The sequence below is a fragment of the Phyllostomus hastatus genome, unplaced genomic scaffold, assembly GCF_019186645.2.
Source record: "Phyllostomus hastatus isolate PE091 unplaced genomic scaffold, TTU_PhHast_1.1 phas_scaffold_129, whole genome shotgun sequence".
Classification (NCBI taxonomy): domain Eukaryota; kingdom Metazoa; phylum Chordata; class Mammalia; order Chiroptera; family Phyllostomidae; genus Phyllostomus; species Phyllostomus hastatus.
Window position 1 is genome coordinate 12,061,269 of NW_025334009.1, and position 20,626 is coordinate 12,081,894.

General features: G+C 52.7%; 1 protein-coding gene across 1 annotated transcript in view; it reads left to right on the top strand.

The window, feature by feature from the left end:
• TRANK1 (tetratricopeptide repeat and ankyrin repeat containing 1) overlaps positions 1-20,626 on the top strand; it is a 96,789-nt gene that overhangs the window by 67,198 nt on the left and 8,965 nt on the right. The window contains exons 14-21 of the mRNA XM_045856592.1: positions 2,146-2,345; positions 2,774-2,911; positions 7,235-7,381; positions 8,482-8,638; positions 11,341-11,429; positions 15,099-15,202; positions 15,314-15,446; positions 20,061-20,206. Of these exons, the coding sequence (XP_045712548.1) occupies positions 2,146-2,345; positions 2,774-2,911; positions 7,235-7,381; positions 8,482-8,638; positions 11,341-11,429; positions 15,099-15,202; positions 15,314-15,446; positions 20,061-20,206 (1,114 nt within the window). The remainder of the gene's footprint in view (positions 1-2,145; positions 2,346-2,773; positions 2,912-7,234; positions 7,382-8,481; positions 8,639-11,340; positions 11,430-15,098; positions 15,203-15,313; positions 15,447-20,060; positions 20,207-20,626) is intronic.

The following is a 20,626-nucleotide window of genomic DNA, read 5'->3' on the forward strand; positions in this document are numbered from 1 at the left end:
CTGTGGTCTACTGTATTTTGCTGTGTATAATGTGCACTTTTTTGCCCAAGTTTTTGAGGCAAAAGTAAGGATGTGCATTAGATATGGGCTGTACTAAATTCTGTATCTATAGCAATGTCTTTAATTCTTTTATCTATGCTTATGCATTAAAAGTGTCACTCTAGAAAACAATAACAATATCTGTATGCAAAAAAATGCCCTGGAAAATGACAATTGGTTTTGTTTCTAAATATAAATAACATATTGAATCAAAAAAATTAAAACAAAAGACTTTTTCCTGAAAGTTTGGGCCACAAAGGTGGGTGAGCATCATACACAGCAAAACCCGGCCGTCTCCCTTTTTTCCATGGAGATGATCAGCTGTGCTGATGCCTCTGCTCCGTGGTCCACCCTCCCCTCTGCTTTGTGATGCTGTTGTCCGAGCCGGGAGTCTGTTTCTGGGCTCGCTACTGCATTTGACTTGTCTGTTCTTATGCTGTTAATGTCACCCTGTTTATGGTAGTCACCAAACGTGTGCCGTGACTTTTTGCAATTCGGACTGGAATTTCATTGAGTCTATGGCGCTTTGGGAGGAAGTCACCTTTTTACATAATGGTGATTTCTGAGCCACGATGTATTTCTCTATTCGGGTCTTCTTTTAGTGCCTTCAATAATATTTTATAATTTTCCCCGGACATTTTTCACAGCTGGTACATTTTTCACAGCTAATACGTTTTGTTGCTGCCATGGCTGCCCTTGTTTTTCCCTGTTTTCTAATCAGTTTTTGATAGTCTAGGGGAATACTGTTTATTCTTGTATGTTGATCTGGTATCTAACAATCTTTTTTTCTTTTTTTTAAAGATTTTATTTATTTATTTTTAGAGAGGGAAGGGAGGGAGAAAGAGAGAGGGAGAGAAACATCAATGTGTGGTTGCTGGGGGCCATGGGCTGCAACCCAAACATGTGCTGTGATTGGGAATCGAACCTGTGATGCTTTGATTCACAGCCCGTGCTCAATCCAGTGAGCTATACCAGCCAGGGCTGGTATCTAACAATCTTATTGAGCATTCCGACTTTTGGATTTTGGCATTTTTCTGCACACAGGAATAGTTTTTATCTTCTCGTACATACTTATTATGTCTTTTTCCCATTGATTTTCTTAGATTCAGAAACTTCCACATGGGTTCACAGTTTCTATTGTATACTTCTAATAAGTATCGATGGCAGAATTTCCCTTTACTGTTTGGTGATAGCACTGGGAACACAGATGCCCATTTCTCAGGCATCTGCCGAGAATATAGTGTTCTATGTTGTGTCCGGCAAAGGGCGCATGTGCCTAGCACTGGTGGGGAGACCTGACGTGACCGGTGGTCAGTCCAGCCTCCAATTCTGCCACTTGACGGTGTTTGCTGACTTCTCGGACCTCAGAGTCCCCTTTTGTTCAGGCGGAGTATCTGGTCTGTCTCACTGGGCAGTCATGTAGATACAGTGGGGTGGTTTTTGTGAAGGTGCCTGTTATTTGGTGACATTCCATCAGTGTCACCGTTGGTGTCGCTGCGGAGCTTATACAAAACACGGGACCCAGACAGGAAGCTCTTTACATTAATCTTTTCTCTAATCGTTTTTTGGTCGAGTCCTCTGGCAGCTGGATAGAAACCTGGTGGTGGGAAAGGGCCATGGAGGCCTTGGTTGCAGCCCCAGCAAACAGCCAGCGCTGCTGTTACCGTGGCAACCTTGTCTCCAGTGCTCTAAGCACCAATGAGAGGGGACAGGAGAAGTCTTGTTTCCTTCCCGTCTGTGCTAGCCCCTTACGTTGGCACTCTAATAGCTCTAATTGTTCAGATTACATTTCTGCTACGACTCTTCTTTATGAGGTCGTTTTCTCCAGTATGAATGCAGGTTGCGAATTAGATCCCACAGAACCGTCGTAGCACAGCAACACATCTCTGCCTTCATCCACTGTACCCAGAATGCAACAGCTCAGGGCCACAGTGATAATCGAATGAGAACTGGAAATTGGCTTGCGATCATACATGCTATCAGGGCCAACACTGCCTCAGCCAGGCCAGACTGTCATGTTCTGCGTATGACATGTGTTTTCTGTTTTCTGTGTGTGTGTGTGTGTGTGTGTGTGTGTGTGTGTGTGTGTTCTCTGTTTCATCCCAGGAATCCTCAACCTGGCATCGGGAGTGGTGGATTTGCTTCAGTTCTACTTCCCAGAATCGTTCGATCGTCTCCCAAGGGACTCCAGCCTTTTTGATGGTCCCAAGCCAACTGTCCTGGAGTCTTGCAGTGTTAGCGACTTGGCCATTCTGCTGCGAGGGAACAAGAGGAAGACCCAGCCCATTGAATTTGGGGCCCACCAGGTTAGCTTCTCGGGAGTCTGTGTTTTATAATACAATGTAGTTTGCGGTAGAAACAAGGTTTGAGAGGCTAAATTAATCTATAAGGTAGAATTCAGTAGTCCTTCTCCCGTGATGGGTAAGTTTCAGCATTGGGGGGGTGACTGACCATTGTTAATATTCCCGCCAGCCTGGCTGACCATGTCCACGCTGGCCACTTCTCTTAAATAATGTCACCTGCCCCTTCAGACGTGGATGGAGCTTTACCACATTTCTCTTCGTATTATTTGATGTTTTCTTCTCTCCTATCTCCATTTTTAAAAAAAAAACAATTTTGTTGAATTTATTGGGGTGGCATTGGTTAAGATAATTGTACGTATTTCTGGTGTACAAGTCTGTAGTACATCATCTGTATATTGTGTTGTGTGTTCACCTCCCCTTTCTTGTTCTAGGTGATCCTTGTAGCCAATGAAATGGCAAAGGAGAAGATTCCAGAAGAGCTGGGCTTAGCCCTTGTGCTAACAGTTTATGAAGCAAAAGGCTTAGAATTCGACGATGTCCTCCTTTACAACTTTTTTACTGATTCCGAGGTATGTTGTGCTGCTTTCTGTTCAGCAACGCATGTGTATGTCTGAGTTACACTTACACGCCAGGGAAGAGAATTTGGAACTGAGTACTAGAGAGCTGGTCACAGGTGCCTGTTCTGTTCTGGAGCATCATCCGTTTCGTGTGAGGCTTGAGCGCTGGATGTGGGTTTTGACAGTGGCTGTGGGTCGTCTCACAGTGGGTCCTGGGCTGGTTCTCCCCGTGCCCTGCCTGCCCTTCCCTGTTCTCTTGTATTCGTCTTCTTCTAAATGCCTGATACCCAAGTGCCAGCTTCTGGTTTTCACTAGCTACTGTTATCCTTGACTCCCAAGGATGTTCAAGTTGGAGTGAGCTCTAAGGAGAGCCTTACAAAGGAAGGCAAGGTTAGCAGTGTCCACCCAATGAGGACAGAACTGGGCAAGGTCAGTCCGTAGAAAGAGGCCACTCCGGGAAGACAAGTGAGGCTTGGCTCCTGCCCACTGGACCAGGTAATGCGGGGGACGAGAACAGCGACCCTGCCTCCCTTCTGGCATGGCTTCACCAGCACTGCTTGCCACCCACGCAGACAATGGCAGCAAAAGTGTCCCCAGACTGACTCCCTAGTGACCTGGTGTTGGCTCATTGCTTTGACCTGATGGTCTTTCTCCCCAAACTCAGTGCATTATGGGTAGAGCCACTAACCCAAGACCATTGTCTTTGATTTTCTAACCACTGATTTCTCTTCCCCACTGTCTTTTGGTGGGGACTCAGGCTGGCTGCTGACTGTGCTGTGGGGTCTCCTTTGGGGACGTGGCTCGCTGTGCCCTGGTCCCTGTCGTAGACCCCCCACCACACATGGTGCATGCTTGAAGAGGCTGTTTTTCGTAGCCAAGTCGAGAGCACCGTTAACTCTGACACCTTAAAATCTGCCCCACATTTGACCCTTTATATGGAGTGCTTATTTTTTTTTTGCGATCTTTGAAAAAATGTCATGTTTGACTTGATGGTACCTATGACGAACGTTGCTACAGGTGCTTTCCAGTTTACGAAACGCCTTTTGAATGCCTTGTCTCATTTTACCCTGCACCAGCCCTCCGAGGTTGTCTGTGTTCTTATTACCTTCATTCTAGAGATAAGGCTGAGGGTCACGGACATTCCGTAAGTTGCCTGTAGTGATAATGTAAGTGGCAGAGCCTCGAAATGAACTCAGATGCCTCGAGTTCCAAATTCCACTGTGCTCGCTTCCCTTCAAAGCCCTGCATGCCAATCAGCTTCCAGAACCTTCCACAATGAGTATATCACTGCCATACCTTAAGTACATTTCTTTTCCATTGACTTTTGCTAATGAAATCAGATGCACTCCCATTAATCCTGGAACCACTTTTTAATCTCTGAGGACTAACTTTTTTTTCTCGTAATACATCCGTTGGTCATAGTTGGACCGAGGCTCTCCTAAAGAGGAAGGGGTAAGACTTCATTGTTCCTGTCCTTTATTAAGTGCCAGTTGTATGCTTGTGCCCATAAGAAGCTCAAGGAGCTCTGGACTTATGGATCTGTAACTTGTGGTCACCTCTGTGAGAAAAAAAAAATCCAGCGATTGTCTCACCTCGATCCTGGAAATGGCAAGGGCCTGGGTACCTTGACCCCGTGCTCCCACCGCTGGCTCGGTGAGACGCACGCAATTCAAACCATCATGAACTGAATCTTTTGCTAACGTCCACTCCCTCCCTTGTGCACAGTAAGCCTTCCAGAAAGACCTCTGCTGTGGTGCTTGCCAAGGTACCAGTGGTATAATTATGCGTCCCTGGTACAAAGCACGCCCTCAGTCTACCATTTACAACCTCAAGGCCCAAAAGTGTCAAGTCCGCACAGGGGAGGAAATGCTTTCACCAAAGCAGAGGAAAGACAGGGATCACATAAGTCCCTGGTCGCCTGTGGGCCAGCTGCTCCTGTGGGGCTTCTTCCGGGGTGACTGGCAGAAGGCTGTTCAACAGTAATTGCTGTGTGAGTTGGGGGAACCATGGAGAGCTCCACTCCACCCTTGGCCTCTTCTTCCAGCGCCCCCACCCCCCACCCCCGTTTATGTTTCTGGCAGACACTCTCTTTGCAGCATCTGTCACTCGGATGTGCATGCGTGCGAGTGCGTGCGTGTGTGTGCGTGTGTGCATACAGGGCTTCTTATTGCCCTGGTTTGTGATCGTTTGCCCTGGAGGATTTGTTGTTACCTGTTCAGCCGCGGGTCACCAGGGCCATCTTCCGAGACGAGGAGGGAGCCAGGGAATGTTACACCAAATCCTTCTCTTGTAGGATCTTTCCTCATTTGGGGGCGGGGCAGCCATTCTCCCAGTCACCCCCAAACTCTTCCCCTGTGGGGCCTTGGAAGGGCGCCTGCCGTCTCCAGTCTGCCCCAGTGGGGAGTCCTTTCCTCCACACTCCTGTGCAAACAGGACAGAGGGGACTTCGGATGCCACAATGTTCGCAGTTTGCTGAACTAACCCAGAGAGCAGGCTTGCAGTGGAAACTAAGCCTCATTCCCTCACAATGATTACTCCCCAGAGAAGCTGAAAGGTTTAAATGCTTCTTGCTTTATCGCCAGAAGTGCCTGTTCGCTTGTGTCTTCGTGCACAAACACATGTGCTCATCCTAACGGGCTTTGTCTCGAAAGTTCCATGTGCTTTATTCATGGAAGCAGTCCGTCGTATGCCATATGGGCAGCTTTCTTCCCATCCAGCAGCTCTGACGCACACTGGGCTGTGGCGGCCCGTCCAAGGCCCGCCCACCTGCACCCCCTGACGTCTGCTGGGAGGTCCTCCAATGGCGACGTGTCTTTTGCCTGCTTTCCTCGGCACATGGTTCAGTTGTGTAAACAGCTTTACAAAGAGGAGGGTCGGAATCCGCCCTGAAGATGTGTAACGTCCAAGTGCTTACGTGATTACGTGACGTGACACGCATCTCTTTTCAGAACCTGGTGATGAATTCCAAAATTGGTTCCTAGCGTAGCCATTCTTATTTAGTAGGTAGTGTTTAAAGCACATAACCTAGTGTTCGTATAGTTTAAGTTACAGAAAGGAGGTGATGAACGGTATCCACTCCATTGGCTCATCCTCCTTGAAAAGACACATAGGTGGCAAGTGGCACCATTTTGGAAATAGAAAAAAGCAAAGTGTACAAGAGTTAGTGAGCTACTCTCAAAAGACACAGTAAACAATGAAGTCTAAAATTGTATAGGAACTCTGGATTCTGAGTTCTGCATGTGATCTGGGCACTTCAGCTTCACCAGCCCTGCAAACCATGGCCCCATGGCCCCAGTCCAGCCCCCTGACTATTTTTGTACGGCCCGTGGGCTAAGAATGGCTTCTATATTTTAAGTGGTGAAAAAAGATGGGAAGGAAAGTAGTATTCTGTGGCACAGGAAAATTATATTAAGTTCCATTCCGTTTCAAAAAATATACTTTATTGGAACGCACCGTGCCCAATCGTTTACACGTTGACCATAGTGGCTTTTGCAATGGTCATATAGCAGAATCTGTAGTTGCAAGAGAGACCAGAGAGCCCACGAAGCCAAGTATATTTATTATCTGACCCTTTAGAGAAAGAGTTTGCCTGCAGTCAGTGTGATTTTGTGGTTTCAGTTTAGACAAAGGGAAGATAGCTGCACTATCTAGCTATGTATCAGGCACAGCATTAGACAATTGACATCAATGATTTCCTTTTATTTTCCCAATAAACTTGGGTCGTCCTATCATCCTCATTTTATGGCGCAGAAAAATGAGGCCTAGAAGAGACAGATAGTTTGCCCAAGATCCCGTAGCCAATAAGGGAAAGAACCGAGGTCTGCATTTGTTCTGTCTGACCTCAGAGTCTACCTTGCACAGTATACCCTGCAGCTCTGGAATATTCTTCCATCCTTGGTGGAATAATGGAGTGAGAAAATTCTGCCTCATGTATTTTAGCAGCTGATCTGAAGTGGCATCTCTTATGCATGTAGTGAAAAGGGGTGAGGACCTTGAGTTCCTTTCTCCATGCTGCATGTCACAATTCTGTCAACAAGAACTCCTCGGGCCCTTAGCCTTCCTTCTGGCCGCGGGCACACGGCCCGGCTTCTCAGCTGTCTTGCCCAAGCCTCTGGGGGGGTTTTCCTGGAAGCTTCCCTGATCCCTGCCTGTGCATCCTTAGTCCTGTACCACCACCCTGAGGTCATAGGAACACCCCCTCCTCACAGCCGGGGCTGAAGGCCTCGTCCCCAGGCTAGGGAAAGCGGGGCTCAGCTCTCTGGAGGCCCGGGGAGGCTGTGTGTGTCGAGTTCAAAAGCATATTCCCTTGGTCTTGAATTTGTCATTGCTGTTCAGGCTTACAAGGAATGGAAGATCATTTCCTCCTTCATGCCTCCATCATCCTGCCCCAGAGAGGAGAACCGGCCCCTGATCGAAGTGCCCCTGGAGAAGCCCAGCCCCTCTCCGGGCCGGTCTCACCTGGCGAATCCAGAAATGCACAAGGTGAGTATCTGCCCTTTGTTCACACACTTATTTGACAGGGAGCCAGTGAACAGGCTGGGACAAGAAGATGAGATTAAAGATGGAGGCTTGCCCTTGGCTCAGCAGGGAGCCGGGCTGGGTGGGCGGGGCACTGTCTGGAAGTGGGAGGGGTGGGTCGGACCATCTCGACCATCTCTTCCCCTTGGGAGCTCGGGTCTGTCCAGAAACTGTGATGCTGCCGATGGGGAGCTCAGACGCAAAGCCCAGAACTGTCGTTAGTGGAGACCACGGCATAGCAGCCCGGACTGCTAAGGGGGCCGGCATTCCTTGCTCTTCACACCCCCGCTGTGCCACTGAGGAGGAGGCCGGAGGAGCTGGGCCGTTCCCTGGAGCTCCGGCCTTAGAACGGTTGCTGGGGAGCTCCAGAGAGTGAGGGAGGCATCACAGAAAATCGAACCAGCAAAACCAAAAACCTCAGGAGAAAGTACCATGCTAGTTTTATGTCTCATACAACAAACAGAAGGACAGCTTTCCGGTTATTTCAGTAAATGCCTCTAAGGCCCTGCGGAAATGGAAGTTAAATCACTGCCAAGGTTCGCAAACTCCTAGGTAGCCACAAATCTGTGGTTGTCTTGAAATGTGCCTTTCTCGATCAAGGGGGCCATCCCTGTGCCCAGGCCTTAATCACGCCATTGTCACCATGCTTGGTCATGGGGAAGGTCAGCACAGTGTAGCACTGGTGTTCTGGCAGGAGGGTAGGACTGGATTCATTAAAAAAAAATAAGTTCCAGCCATTGTGTATGACATAACCTTTGGGGTAAACTGAGTGGAAGGTACATGGGACCTTCTCTTTGTAACTTCCTATGAATCTGTAATTATTTTGCAAGATAAAGTTACCCCGAATTCAAGGGCAGTCCTGACCGCATGGTGCGCTCCCTGCGAGAGCCCTGCTCCTCTGTGCTGTGGCCACGGGGAGCTCCCCATGTCTCCACGGCTGGCGCTAGACTTCCCGATGGTTTCCTTTCCGTATTTCTCCAAAATCGGAGTAAGCCCATTGAGGGGTGTCACTTCGTAGCTGCAGACACGGGGCTCATGGCCTTTGTCCTCCATCGTGCCCTCAGCTCCTCAACGGGGAGCTGAAGCAGCTGTACACCGCCATCACCCGGGCCCGCGCCAACCTCTGGATCTTCGATGAAAACCCGGAGAAGCGGGCTCCTGCTTTCAAATACTTCATCAGAAGAAACTTTGTCCAGGTGGTGAAGACAGATGAAAATAAAGGTAAGATCCCATTGAAATCTTCTGCCCGTGGGGTAGAAAGCATGTTACTCTCCACTGTTCTTATGGTCAGTTGGGTGTGAAGGGTATAGTCTTTGAAATCTCTTTCTAATCTTCTGAGAAATGAGTATGATGTGCCGGGCAGTGTGGCCGTAATGGGGTCCGGGAGTTAACTCCTTGAGGAAAGGTCTTGTATTTGTCCTCTAATAGTGAGGGTCACGGTCAAGGGTTAGAGGAGGTAGGCTCAGCTGGGAGGCTACACACTGCTGTGGGCGTTTGGATAGCCAACTGGGAATAGCTCTTGAAATACAGGATGAGCGTACCTTCTGACCCAGTAATTCCACTCTGGGAATCTAGAGAAACTCACGTCTATAAAACCTCAAAGAGACGCGAACACGAGTGCCCATCTCAGCCCTGTCTGTGTTATAAGAAACTGAAAACGACCTACGTGCTCCCCCCACCTCCACCCCCGACACGAAACTGTTCCCAGTGGCCCCTCTGGCGCTGGGTGGGACGGGCGGGTGTGGAGATGTGGGCCCTTTTGCTTTTCACCTTTTGTGCTGTGAGCAATGCTTTTTTTTTCTTTTACATTTTCATGTATTTTCATAATTTACAAAGACTAGTTAATTAAAAAAATAGTGGGAAGGTCTCCTGATAGGATGTCCAGGGCAGAAATAGTCAGCCCCTCCTGAAGGGGAAAATTGTCTTTCTTGTGGGTCAGTGCTTGGGTTGGCCCTTGCGGGTCTCGGTGAATTTGTCCAAGGACTGGGGAGCGCAGGGCTCGGCTGCTGTGCAGGGAGGGGTGTTTGCTGGTGTCCCGAGCACGGTTCAGCCCGTTTCATGGAGGCTCTGTCTAGGTACAGCCGAGGGCTCAGTCGGGAACCAGGATTAGGCATCCCGTTCCTGGGCCCTGTCTGTGGTGGTGCAGTGGGACCGTCAGGCGCTCAGGTGGGGTTAACCGAGGGTCTTGTTAGAATTCTCCACCTGTGCAGGGCCCCGCTTTCCCTGCAGGGGCCCTCACTTCCTCAACTAAAATGCAAACGAGTGGGCTGGCCTCCTGTGGTTGCTCTTAACCTTTCGTGTGAGTCTCTTAGTCTCAGAATCTGTTCACGCACCTATGATAACAGAGCGTCAAGATAGGCATTTTTTAAATTCTAAAATGAAAAAGGATTACAGTTTATTTTGTCTTGGTGGCTTTAAGGATGCGAGAAGAGTGCAGTCTGAGCTGTGTTCTGAGTTGCGCACGGTAGAGCACTGGAGAACGTCTGTTCCCGCTGTGCTAGGGAGCTGGGGCGCATGTGGTGACTGTGCGGCTCCTCGCCACGGTGCAGCCGGCAGGGCTTCCGGGCCCTCTGCAGCGACACGGAGGAGCTCTGCTGTGGGGATAACCTGTCACCAGGGCACCAGTACTGCGCATGGAGCTTGAACAAGGCGCTATGGAGTCATCTTTGCACACGGTGCTGGAGGACGTGGCCGAGGGCGTGCAGGGGGCATCGGGCAGGCAGCCTCCCCTGTGTTTTTGCACTTTCTCAATACGGCCGGCCTGTCTGCCTTGCTTCCGGTTGATATCTATTGTCCCGGGTGTCTCTGACCCCTTTTGCTCAGATTTGTTCTGGTAGCCACTGTCAATCCTGGACTTGATGAAGCTGCAGGATCCCGCAGCGAGTGTCGTCCACAGCTGGTGATCTCGGGGGGCCGGGGAGGGGGGAGGCGATACAGCTGCCAGCAGGCCAGTGAGGATAACAGGTGGTCCGACAGCAGGCGGTTATAACAGTCTGTGCCCCTGACGGGAGCGTCAGACTGCTCACCACGGTGAGGGCAAAGTCTGCATGTTTGGAAGCCCCGAAAAGTCCTGTCTCCTTGTCCCTTGCTAAGGGCCCCGCAAGTGAGATTGCTAAAAGCTACTGGCTCTGGATTCTAATTCATAGCCATAGAAAGGGAAGGCAGAGCAACGTTAAACAATCAAACGTCTTTTCTCACCCCCACACTCTCCTTCCAAAAGCCGCAACAACCTGGCCCAGTAAGCTGTATCTTTAAATGAATGCTGGAAAGACACCACAGGTGTACTGGTTGGCTAGGGCTGCCCTAACAAGACACCTCAGGCTGGGTGGCTTACATAGCAGAAGTGTGTTTTCTCATAGTTCTGAAGGCTACAAGTCCAAGATCAAGCAGTAAACAGGTTTAACCTCTGACCTTGGCTTCTAGATGGCCTGTCCTCTGTGTGAGCCCCTGGGGTCTTTGTGTATGTGTTAATTTCCTTTTTTTAAAATAACAAATTATTTTTAAAAATTTATTCTAGAGAGAGAGGAAGGGAGGGAGAAAGAGAGGCAGAGAAACATCAATGTGTTTGCCTCTTGCACGCCCTCTTCTGGGGACCTGGCCTGCAACCCAGGCTTGTGCCCTGACTGGGAATTGAACCGGGAACCCTTTGGTTCACAGTCCGACACTCAATCCACTGAGCCACAGCAGCCAGGGCTAATGTCCTTTTCTTATAAGAACACCAGTCAGACAGGATCAGGGCCCACCAGGACAGCCTCACTGAGGCCCCTTCTCCAAACACAGTCACGTTCTAAGGTACTAGGCATTAGGGCTTCGACATTTAAATTTTCAGAGGACGGGGAGGGGGGACAAAATTCACCCCGTAACTACAGGTTTAAGTGATCAAAGGCCCGGAGAAGCAAACGAACTTTGCCTTTTCCTTTTAGACTTTGACGACAGCATGTTCGTGAAGACGTCCACCCCCGAGGAGTGGATCGCGCAGGGGGAGTACTACGCCAAACACCAGTGCTGGAAGGTAAGGGCTGGGCCGGGAGCCAGGGCCGAGGTGTTTCAATGGTGGCCTTGCAGTTTGCACGGGGACGGGGCGAGGGTCCTGCTGCTTGCGCCGCTTCTTCTGGAACCTCAGGTCGCCCCTGGCTGCAGAGAGGTCCCCGCCACACCGCTGCTCCCCCAGTGCAGCGTGACCAGGTTTCATTGTTTCATTTTGGCCAAGTGCCAGTGGGCGCCGCTGCGAAAGCAGAGGTCCTTGCCCCACCGAGGAACACTTCTAGTTACTTTCCTTCCCCGCTGCGCGCTACGCTTAAGGGGCTCCTGCTGCCATTAGATGACATTTTAAAGACAGTAACAGATGGGGCGTCTTGTTTTTCTTTTTTTTTTTAAAGTTAATCACTGACTTCGCTGCCAATTTGAGTCTGGTGGGCACAGGTTAAGCTTTTTCACTAGACGGAGCTGACTAATTTCCAGCCACATGCCATCCTAGTGCGCCTGAGCTGTCTTCTTCCGAGAACTGTTATCGCTGGTATCCTCTGCAGATCGTGCGACCCGCTTGCCCCATCCCCTGCCCCCCCCCCCGCCCCGCGGTCAGCGTCCCCGCCCGTCCCGCGGTCTCTGGTGGGGCACCACGGCGGGAGTGTCTGCCCCGACGCAGTGTCAGTGACGTCTTCACCTGCCGGTCACGAACACCTTCAGCTCAACAAAGTCCACGTGAGCCCGGTCTCATTCCATCTCCTCTTCCCTGGGTCATCCGCAGCGCGTCACAGATGTCCCCTTGGTGGCTGCGTGATGGCTGTGGCCGTGCCCGTCACCCCATGTCCCTCAGCAGCATCCCAGGCAGGAAGGAAGGGCAAGCACTTTCCTCTCCTGGGTCCCTTTTTTGTTACAGGGTCCCCCATGGACTTCCTCTTGTATCTCATTGGTTGCTGCTGGGTCACATGCCCACGCCTGGCTGTCAGGGAGCCTGGGGGAGCAATCCCACCTGGCACACAGGTCCTGCCCTCAGACAGGAAAGGGCAGAGGGGGTGCTGTGGGTAGCTGGCCATTGTGGACATGCATGACCACACAGAAATGCACGTGCCCCCAAGATGTGGCTCCCCCAGGCACCTGGCGTTCCCTGGGCCTGCAGGAGCAGCCAGGGCTGCCTGAGAGAGCACCTGGGGCTGAGTTTTGGGTAGGGCACTTTTCTGTCCCGGGCCTCCACGCTAGGCTCCAGGCCAGCCACTCCAGCGCTACTGAAAGCGTGCCTGCAGCTTCTTTTGGTACTCCCGAGCAAACGTTGGAGACGGTGGTTTCTCTGGAGAGCTCGTCCTGCTGCTCTAATGATCCTTCTTTTCACTGGAAGTTCTCACAGTCGGACCCCAGCGAAGGCGCTGGGAGTGATAATTGCAGTGAAAATGGAAGCCAGAGCTTCCTGGAAGCCACTGTGGCGGGGGTCTTCCCTCTGATGTGCCCGGAGAAGGGGTTCCGAGGGTTCTCTCTTCCCCAGTTCCTTGGAGAATTTTGCTTCCCGTGGCAGGGAAAAGGGCCTAAGTAGACAGCACGTAACTTGTATCCGGGATTCACCTTCTTTGCATAACAAACAACCCCAAAACTTAGTGGCTTAAAACGAGCCACTTCTGTAGCTCGCAGTTCTGTGGGTTGGCAAAGCTGGGCCCAGCTGCGTGGTTTAGTGTCAGCTGGGGCACTCATGTGTCCAAGCTCAGCTGCCAGTTGACAAGTGGGTTGCTTCGGGGGTCAGCTGGCTCTTGGCCTGGGTGATGGGGGTGAGCGGGGTTCCTGGTCACAGGCCCTCAGCCTCCAGCAGGCTCCCCTGGGCTCGTTCACGTGATGGCTGAGCGGGGTGTGGAGAGGGGAGCAGAAGCACGAGGCCTCTTGTGGCCTGACCTGGTCCACTGTTGCTCCTGCCGTGTTCTGCTGGCCCAGCAAGTCACAGCTCAGATCGGAACACAGGGGGAAAGGCAGCCTTTGTGATGGGCGAAGGAGCAGAATTATCCGGGAGCTGGGTAAAGGGGCGTGGACAGATACGGGGAGGAGTGAAGGGCTGTGGCCCCCCTCGAATCACCCCTAAGGGGCAAGAAAACAGGACTTGTACTGTTGGGCGTGTCCGGGAAGTATTTCCGTAACCACATAGTATTTTTCTGCAGAAGCTGACACGACCCCGAAACTTGACTCACGGCCCACCCTTATTGTAACTGCAAAGCAATGTTGAACACTGGGCTATCGTTATAAAACCAAGTTGGGTTTTTTTCGGGGGGAGAAGGGGTGGGGAGAGAAGGGAGGGTACTATGGGCAGCAGGTATGGGTATGAACTGGGGAACTAGGTAAAGTTTTCCCTTCATGTTTTCAGAACACCCATGGTGTTACCTGTATGTTGCCCATGGATTTCCAATTCTCTCTCCCTTTAAAAATGCCTTTTGAATAGGTGCACCTAAAACCTTTTTGGGGAAGCTGGCACAGACGAGAATGTTATAAAAACCTTTCTCCTCGCCTGAGTTTGTTTTGGCCCCGCTGAAGGACCTCGGGACTCAGGTGGTTTACTGAGTTTTTGGCTGAGTGTCAGTGAATGTTTCAGAACTGCCGTACCAATGGAAACTGCTCGAGATTCATTCAGCCAACAGGTTCCTATTAAGCTAGGGGCCGGTGTGGTTTCGGTGGCGGGGATGTGATGGTGAGCCAGGCAGGCCCGCAGACGAGCGCACCGTCCCAGCTGCTGCCAGTGTCGTCGATGAGAGACCTGCTGCCCCCCAGAGCCACCTGCCCTGGACGGGGAGAGCTGCTTGGGGCAGGGGAGCGCTGAGCAGAGACCCGCGGGAGGGACGCAGTGAACCAGGCAGAGAAGGGGCAGGAGAACGGTTCAGTCAGAGGAACAGCATGTGCAAAGGCCCTGTGGTGGGAAGGGGGCATGGCACAGACGATGGGAATGAAAGGAGGCCCATGGGGCTGCAGCAAAGGGCCTGAGGGGGAGAGGTACCATCCTGTCCCTTGCCAACACGGAGACCCAATTTCTATGTGCCGGGCAGAGGGTCAACTCTCTGCCGCTGTAGCCTGTGCTTGGAGACATGGTGTCAGCGTTCCCGTTTGAGAAAAGCAGCATTCTGGAGCAGGGATCAGGGTGCAGGCGGACCGCCCTGTGACACTTTCCTGCCCACCTTCTGTTTGGTTTACCCAGATCTTCATGTCCCAAGAATCGGGTCAGTTGTCTTCTGGGATATGTTGTGATACTGTCTCTATCCCCGTTGCTACTCCCCGTCAGTGCACTGAGGCTGTTCCAGCAACAGCTCCGGTTAGCTGTCGTAGGGTTACCCACCGGAGGGGACCTGTGTTGAGCCCAGAAAAGCCACTGGGTGCCTGCGGGCCGGCCACTGCCTGCCTCTCCCCCTGAAGTGGCTGCGGGGCACGAGGGAAGGCCGTAACTTCCTCCTGCAGTTGGAAGGCTGACCGGGGGTGTTACCGTGGTGGCCCGTAAACTCTGTGCCGTACACCCTTTCCGTGGCTTCTGGGCACTTCCAGAAGGAACCTTTGCATGCAGAGCGTTAGCTGGTAACACCGTTGGGCTTCCTCCTTGGAGGCTGGGTCCCTAGCCCGCCAGCACCTTCCTGCCCCCCCGTCTCAGGTCAGCTGCGGTGAGACAGTGTTGTATGGGCATACACTCCCTTGGCAGGGAGTCAGGGCCTTTTGCCTCTTCCAGGTTGCAGCCAAGTGTTACCAAAAAGGAGGTGCCTTGGAGAAGGAGAAACTGGCGCTGGCCCACAACACCGCCCTCAACATGAAGTCCAAGAAAGTCAGCCCCAAGTAAGAAGAGTCTCAGGTCGTTTCGGGTCTGCCCTCATGAGATGTGCAGGCAAAAACGGGGTCGTTAGGTCAACATCCCCCGGAAACGCTGTTTTGTTCCCCTTCTCCCAGGGAAAAGCAGATGGAGTACTTGGAACTGGCTAAGACCTACTTGGAATGCAAGGAGCCAAAGCTGTCCCTGAAGTGTCTGAGCTACGCCAAGGAGTTCCAGCTCTCCGCCCAGCTGTGCGAGAGGCTGGGGAAGGTATGGCCTGGCCCGTGGCTGCTCTTGGGAGAACGGGGCTCCTCTTGGGTAGATTGGGGGTGCGGGGGGGCCTGCCTCTGCATGCTTCAGAAAGGGGCTCCAGTCCTCCAAAGTGGGAGAGGTGGGCCCTGTGGACTCTGGGGTAGCCCTTCTTTCTCGGCTTGTGCAAGAATTGAGGCAGCTCCAGAGACTCACGAGTTTTCTGTGTGGGTGGTATGTGTGTGTTCAGGTCTGTGGGAACATTTGAGACCTGATATTAAGCACGGGAGGCCAAATATTCAAATCAGAGGGAAGACGAACTTCAGAATATTCCTTCTCTTTCTCTGTGTTCACAGTCCGGGGTCGGCCTGGGCGAATAGCTCGGCATTCGAGCGGCGGTTTTTCGGCGTTCCCTGTAATTGTTCTAGCTCCGCACCAACCGTTCTGGCAGCCGCTAGCCCCGTGTGACTTTCATTTAAAATCAAATTCATTAACATGGAAGAAAACGAAACATTCATTTCCTTGGCGTCACTGGCCACATTTCCAGGGCTCAATGTTACAGAACATTCCATCCTCGCAGGAAGCTCCGTGGGCCAGAGCCTGTAGTCTAGAGCACGGTGACTCACTGGGTGGTCCGTGGGCGGGCCGGGGGCCGCACGCTGTCGCTCGCCTCCGAGAAGATGAACTCAGAGGTCAAAAGTGAGCAGTTAGATATTGTTACAGCCGTTGAGCATTGCTGTGACAGCCATGCCGTGATAATTTTCTTAGTGATCATTTTTATCGAGTTATCATCGACATCTAGCATTGTTTTAGTTTTAGGTGCACGGCATAGTGGTTTGGTACATTATATATTGTGAGACGGTCACCACGATGAGTTTGATGTCATCACCACACGTGGCTACAATGTTTTTCTTGCAATGAGAACTTGCAGGGTTCCTTCTCTTAGCAACTTGCAAATACACAGGGATGTTTAAGAGGGTAGTCCCTGTGCTGGACTTGACGGGACTCATTTTAGTGCATCCGCTGTGAGGACTGGACGTGTAACACCACCTCGTCCTTGACCACAGGGAGTCTCAGGGGCTGTGCTCCTCAGCGCCCAGCGGTGGCTGCTGCATTTCCCCATGGGCTTCATGACCCTCTGGTAGGGGGGTGGGTTTCCACGTCTCTGTGTGACATGCAGTGACTCCTGGATCCTCGGAGCATCCTGGGCGTCGGGTGGGGTGGGACCGGATGGGAAGTTTGAAGGGCAGCCTTGGTGCTGCCTGCCCCACCCCATGTTTGTTGTGGGGCGTGACTGCGTGGGACGTGGGGGGTGGGGATGGGATAGAGATCTCAGTGTGGGTGGAAGTTTTGGGTCCTACGATTCCAGCAACTAGACCAGTTTCCAGCCTCTCCATTTCCTTGGTCCCCCACCCCCAGTCTCTCATGCCTCCCCCCTCCACCCCCAACCCCCGGGCTCCCAGCGGTGACAACAATAGGCCTTAAGCCATTGCTTTCCCCTTTGTGCCTCCCAGTGCCTGTCCTGGCTGAGCCAGAGACCCTGTCCTCGTCTGCTCAGCCCGCCTTCCCTGGCCTGCCAAGCTCTGCCTCTGAACGTGGGGCGGGGTGGGGGGGCAGGAGGCCGTGAGCACGCCCACGTTCCCTTCTCCAGGACTCGGTGCCCTCAGAGTGTGGAGGCCACCCCGCACCTCTTCCCTCCCACTTCCACAGGCCTGACCAGTCCACTGTGGGAGCTCCAAGCCCTCCCGCCCAGGGAAGAAGCGGGTCCCTTTTTTTTTTCCCCTCAGGCCCCTCCCCGGAAGGGGATTCAACCCTCAGCCAGCTTCAGGCCTCTTGGGGTCAGTTGTCCCCTCAAACTAACCAAGCAGCCTGGCTCACGTGGACTGGCTTGGCGCAAATCCTTTGTGGAAATCCAGAAGCCAAATCTCTTCCCTCTTCCCAGCCCCCGCCTGGGTGCTGCCTGCGGGAAGAAACAAGGGGCTGTGGGAGTGTAAGATTTCCTTCCAGGGATCTCTCGGCCTCGTCTGCTTCTTTTCTCTCTCCGGAGAGCAGCACTGGTTTCCCTGGAAACCTCTCAGAGCCCCTGCTCTGCAGGGCGGCGGGGACCTCCCCGCCGAACAGAGCTGGCCTAGCGGGGAGCTGCCTCTCAGAGCCGCCCCCTCCTCTCTCTCCACCTGGGTGCACACTTGGCCCCTCAGGGGGCCCTCCCCCACACTCGGGGAGTTTTCTGCTGAGCACTCAGCTTCGTCAAGGAGGGGAAAGGAGACGGGGTGGTTTCAAGCGCTGGCCGTGGGGTTTTAGTGATGTGGCAAGACGAGCCCCAGAGCTCCCCTGTGCCTGAGCTCTCTGGACACAGAAGAACCTCACACCTGAGTCTTTTGTGTGTGTTGGGACTTCGAGTAGTTTGTCTTGTTAGATGAAGCCCAGCTAAGGTTTACCAGAGGGCCTGGCATACGTGTTTTGTTTTCTCTTTGGACCTCAAGTGCAGCGAGTAGAGCTATGAGGTTAGATATTCAACATATCCATGGACCCCTGCCATGTGCCAGGTGCTGTGGGTGCTCAGCAAGCGGGAGGCGAGCGGGCGGGGCCTCCGCGCCTGTGGAGCTGCCCTTTCTGATGCGGGAGGGAGGCGGTAGAGGAGCCAGTGGTACACGAGACAGAACACCCGCGGGGGCAAAGGCTAGGTGAGAGGGTAGAGGGGTGAGGTGTTGCTGCCTTAGACCCAGGCATTGGGGAGCTGACTTTTGACCAGAGACTTCGAGAACAACTGCTGGAGGGCACAGCAGGCCAAGCACCCCTGCGGGCAATGGGCTGCAAGGTGGGGGCGTGTGGGCGAGTTTGGAGAACAGCAAAGGAGCCGTTTGGCTGGAGCAGAGTGAGCCAGTGATCAAGGGGCTGGGCCGGAACAAGTCCAGCAGGGCCTTGGAGTCCCTGGTAGGGACTGGACTTGGTTTGCGTGTGGTGGGGAGCCAGTGGAAGGTTTGGACTGGTGGGCTGACCGGAAGCTCATTGTTTGGATGATCTGTCAAGAGGTCTGTGGGCAGCAAGGGTAGAAGCAGAAGCACCAGGAGGGTCTCGTGGGGGCTGAGGCCGAGATACATGGCTTGGATGGCCAGGGCGGTGGGAAGGGGTCGGATCCAGGAAATGCTGGGAGAGCCGAGAACGCAGGGTGAACTGGCGGGAAGGCCAGGAGGAAGCGGAGGAACACACTCTTCTGTTCACGGGAAACCCACCAGTGAACATGGTGCAAGGCCACCCGTCGAGTTTTGTTCTGTCCACCCTCTTCCTCTTGACCCCTGGTCTCCGTTCCCATTCTCTTCTCATTGGCGGCCCTCCCGGTGCATGTAGTATGTGTCCCCATGTGCATGGATGATGGGAGAGTGGATAGTAGCATGTTCTGTACGTATCTCATCTTCTAAGCTTACCTAAGTAGCATCTTGTTCTGTTCTTCACTTTCCCCACCTCCTGCTACAGTGTTATGTCTGGCCAGGCTTCTGACCCCTGATGGTGTCCCCCCGTGGGCATCTATGGCACCTGACTTGCCATTTCCCCAGTGGTGGGCATCCAAGTCGCCACCGAATCCTGGCTGGCACACTTAGCACCGTGGCGCAGCGCGTCTGCTCCAGTCCTGCGCGAGACCGAGAGGTGCAGTGCTTGACCTGGGCTTGCTGGCCCGCGGGATGCACGTACTTAACATCACCGAGGGAAAGTGGCAGCTTTCCGGGGCAGTGATGCCACTTCGGGCCCAGGGTTCCACGTGCCCCACATCCTGGGTCTGGACTTCCTGCTGTTTGCAAGCCTGATGGGGGGATCTCACTGTGCTTTTAATGTGCATTTCTCTGATGATCAGTGAGGCCGTGCATCTTCATTTATTTGCTCGTCATTTAAGTTCCCCACACTGTGAACTGCCCATTTCTATCCTCGACGTGGTTTTCTTTGGTGTGTTCGTCTCTGTGTGTGTGTGTGTGTGTGTGTGTGTGTGTGTGTGTGTGTGTGTAGTTGCAGAAATCCATTTTACGTTCCAGACCCGCCTGGTGCAGTACACTAGCCACTAGCCACATGCAGCAGTCAAAATTGATTACAATGAAATGAAATAAAAAAATCATTTCCTTGGTTGCACTAGCCATGTCTCATGTGCTCCCTCTTTGCACGTGGTGCGCTAGGGGCTGCCAGGGCGGAGAGCGCAGATACAGGGCATTCCCATCTCCAGACGAAGGTCCGTTGGACGGTGCTGTCCCAGACGTTAGTGTTCGTCTTCTCTCTGGTAACGATGCTCACGTGTCCTTAAGTTTCAATGTCATCAAACCCCTCGGTTTCTCCCCTGAAGTTCGTTTCCTTGAAGACCTTCTGTGCCTCTCAGGTCACGACAGAGTCTCACACGCTTTCCTTCGGCGGCTCTCAGTTAGAGCTTTCGCCCAGCTGGAGCTTAAATTTGTGCGTGGTATATGGTGTGAGGTGGGATTTGACTTCATTTTTCTCCCTATAAAGAATTCCTTTTCCTCACCTTACTTACGTTTTAGTGTTTCCCCCTGGATTCTCACAAATGGCAAGACACGTGACCACCCTCTTTGTCATTGAAGGTGTCGGTTCATTCCGGAGATGCGGACGCATGTTCTGAATTTTCCTCTGTCGTAGGTGAGAGATGCCGCCTGTTTCTACAAGCGAAGCCAGTGCTACCAGGACGCTTTCAGGTGCTTCGAGCAGGTCCAGGAATTTGACCAAGCGCTCAAAATGTACTGCCAAGAGGAGCTCTATGAAGAAGCTGCCATCGCCGTGGAAAAGTAGGTGCTTTGATTTTCTCCCTCCCTGCTGCCCCCCGCCCCCCGGGGGCAGCCTTCCCCGGGTGCTGTTACCCTGTTCTTCCACAGCGGCTTCGCCATGTCACCCTCTCCCACTTGAGCGGTGGCCTCGATGCTGGGGCAGGAGCTGCAGGAGAGCAGGACTCTCTGCTCTCCGCTCCCTGTATCGGCTCTGACACCGTGTCATGAAGCGAAGGGGCTGGAGGAGATGTCACGAGTGTGCATATAAAACGCACAGCAATTTTGTGCTTCATGACGGCTCTGCCTTCTCACCTTTAACTGTGGAGTTGACAGTTTCGCCAGTGGGTGGCTCCATAAAGGGAAGGGCACTAGTGGGCAGTCAGGATCTTGCTTCGTTGCAGATGCTTAACCGTGCACATGCACATGCATGCGTCTGACACG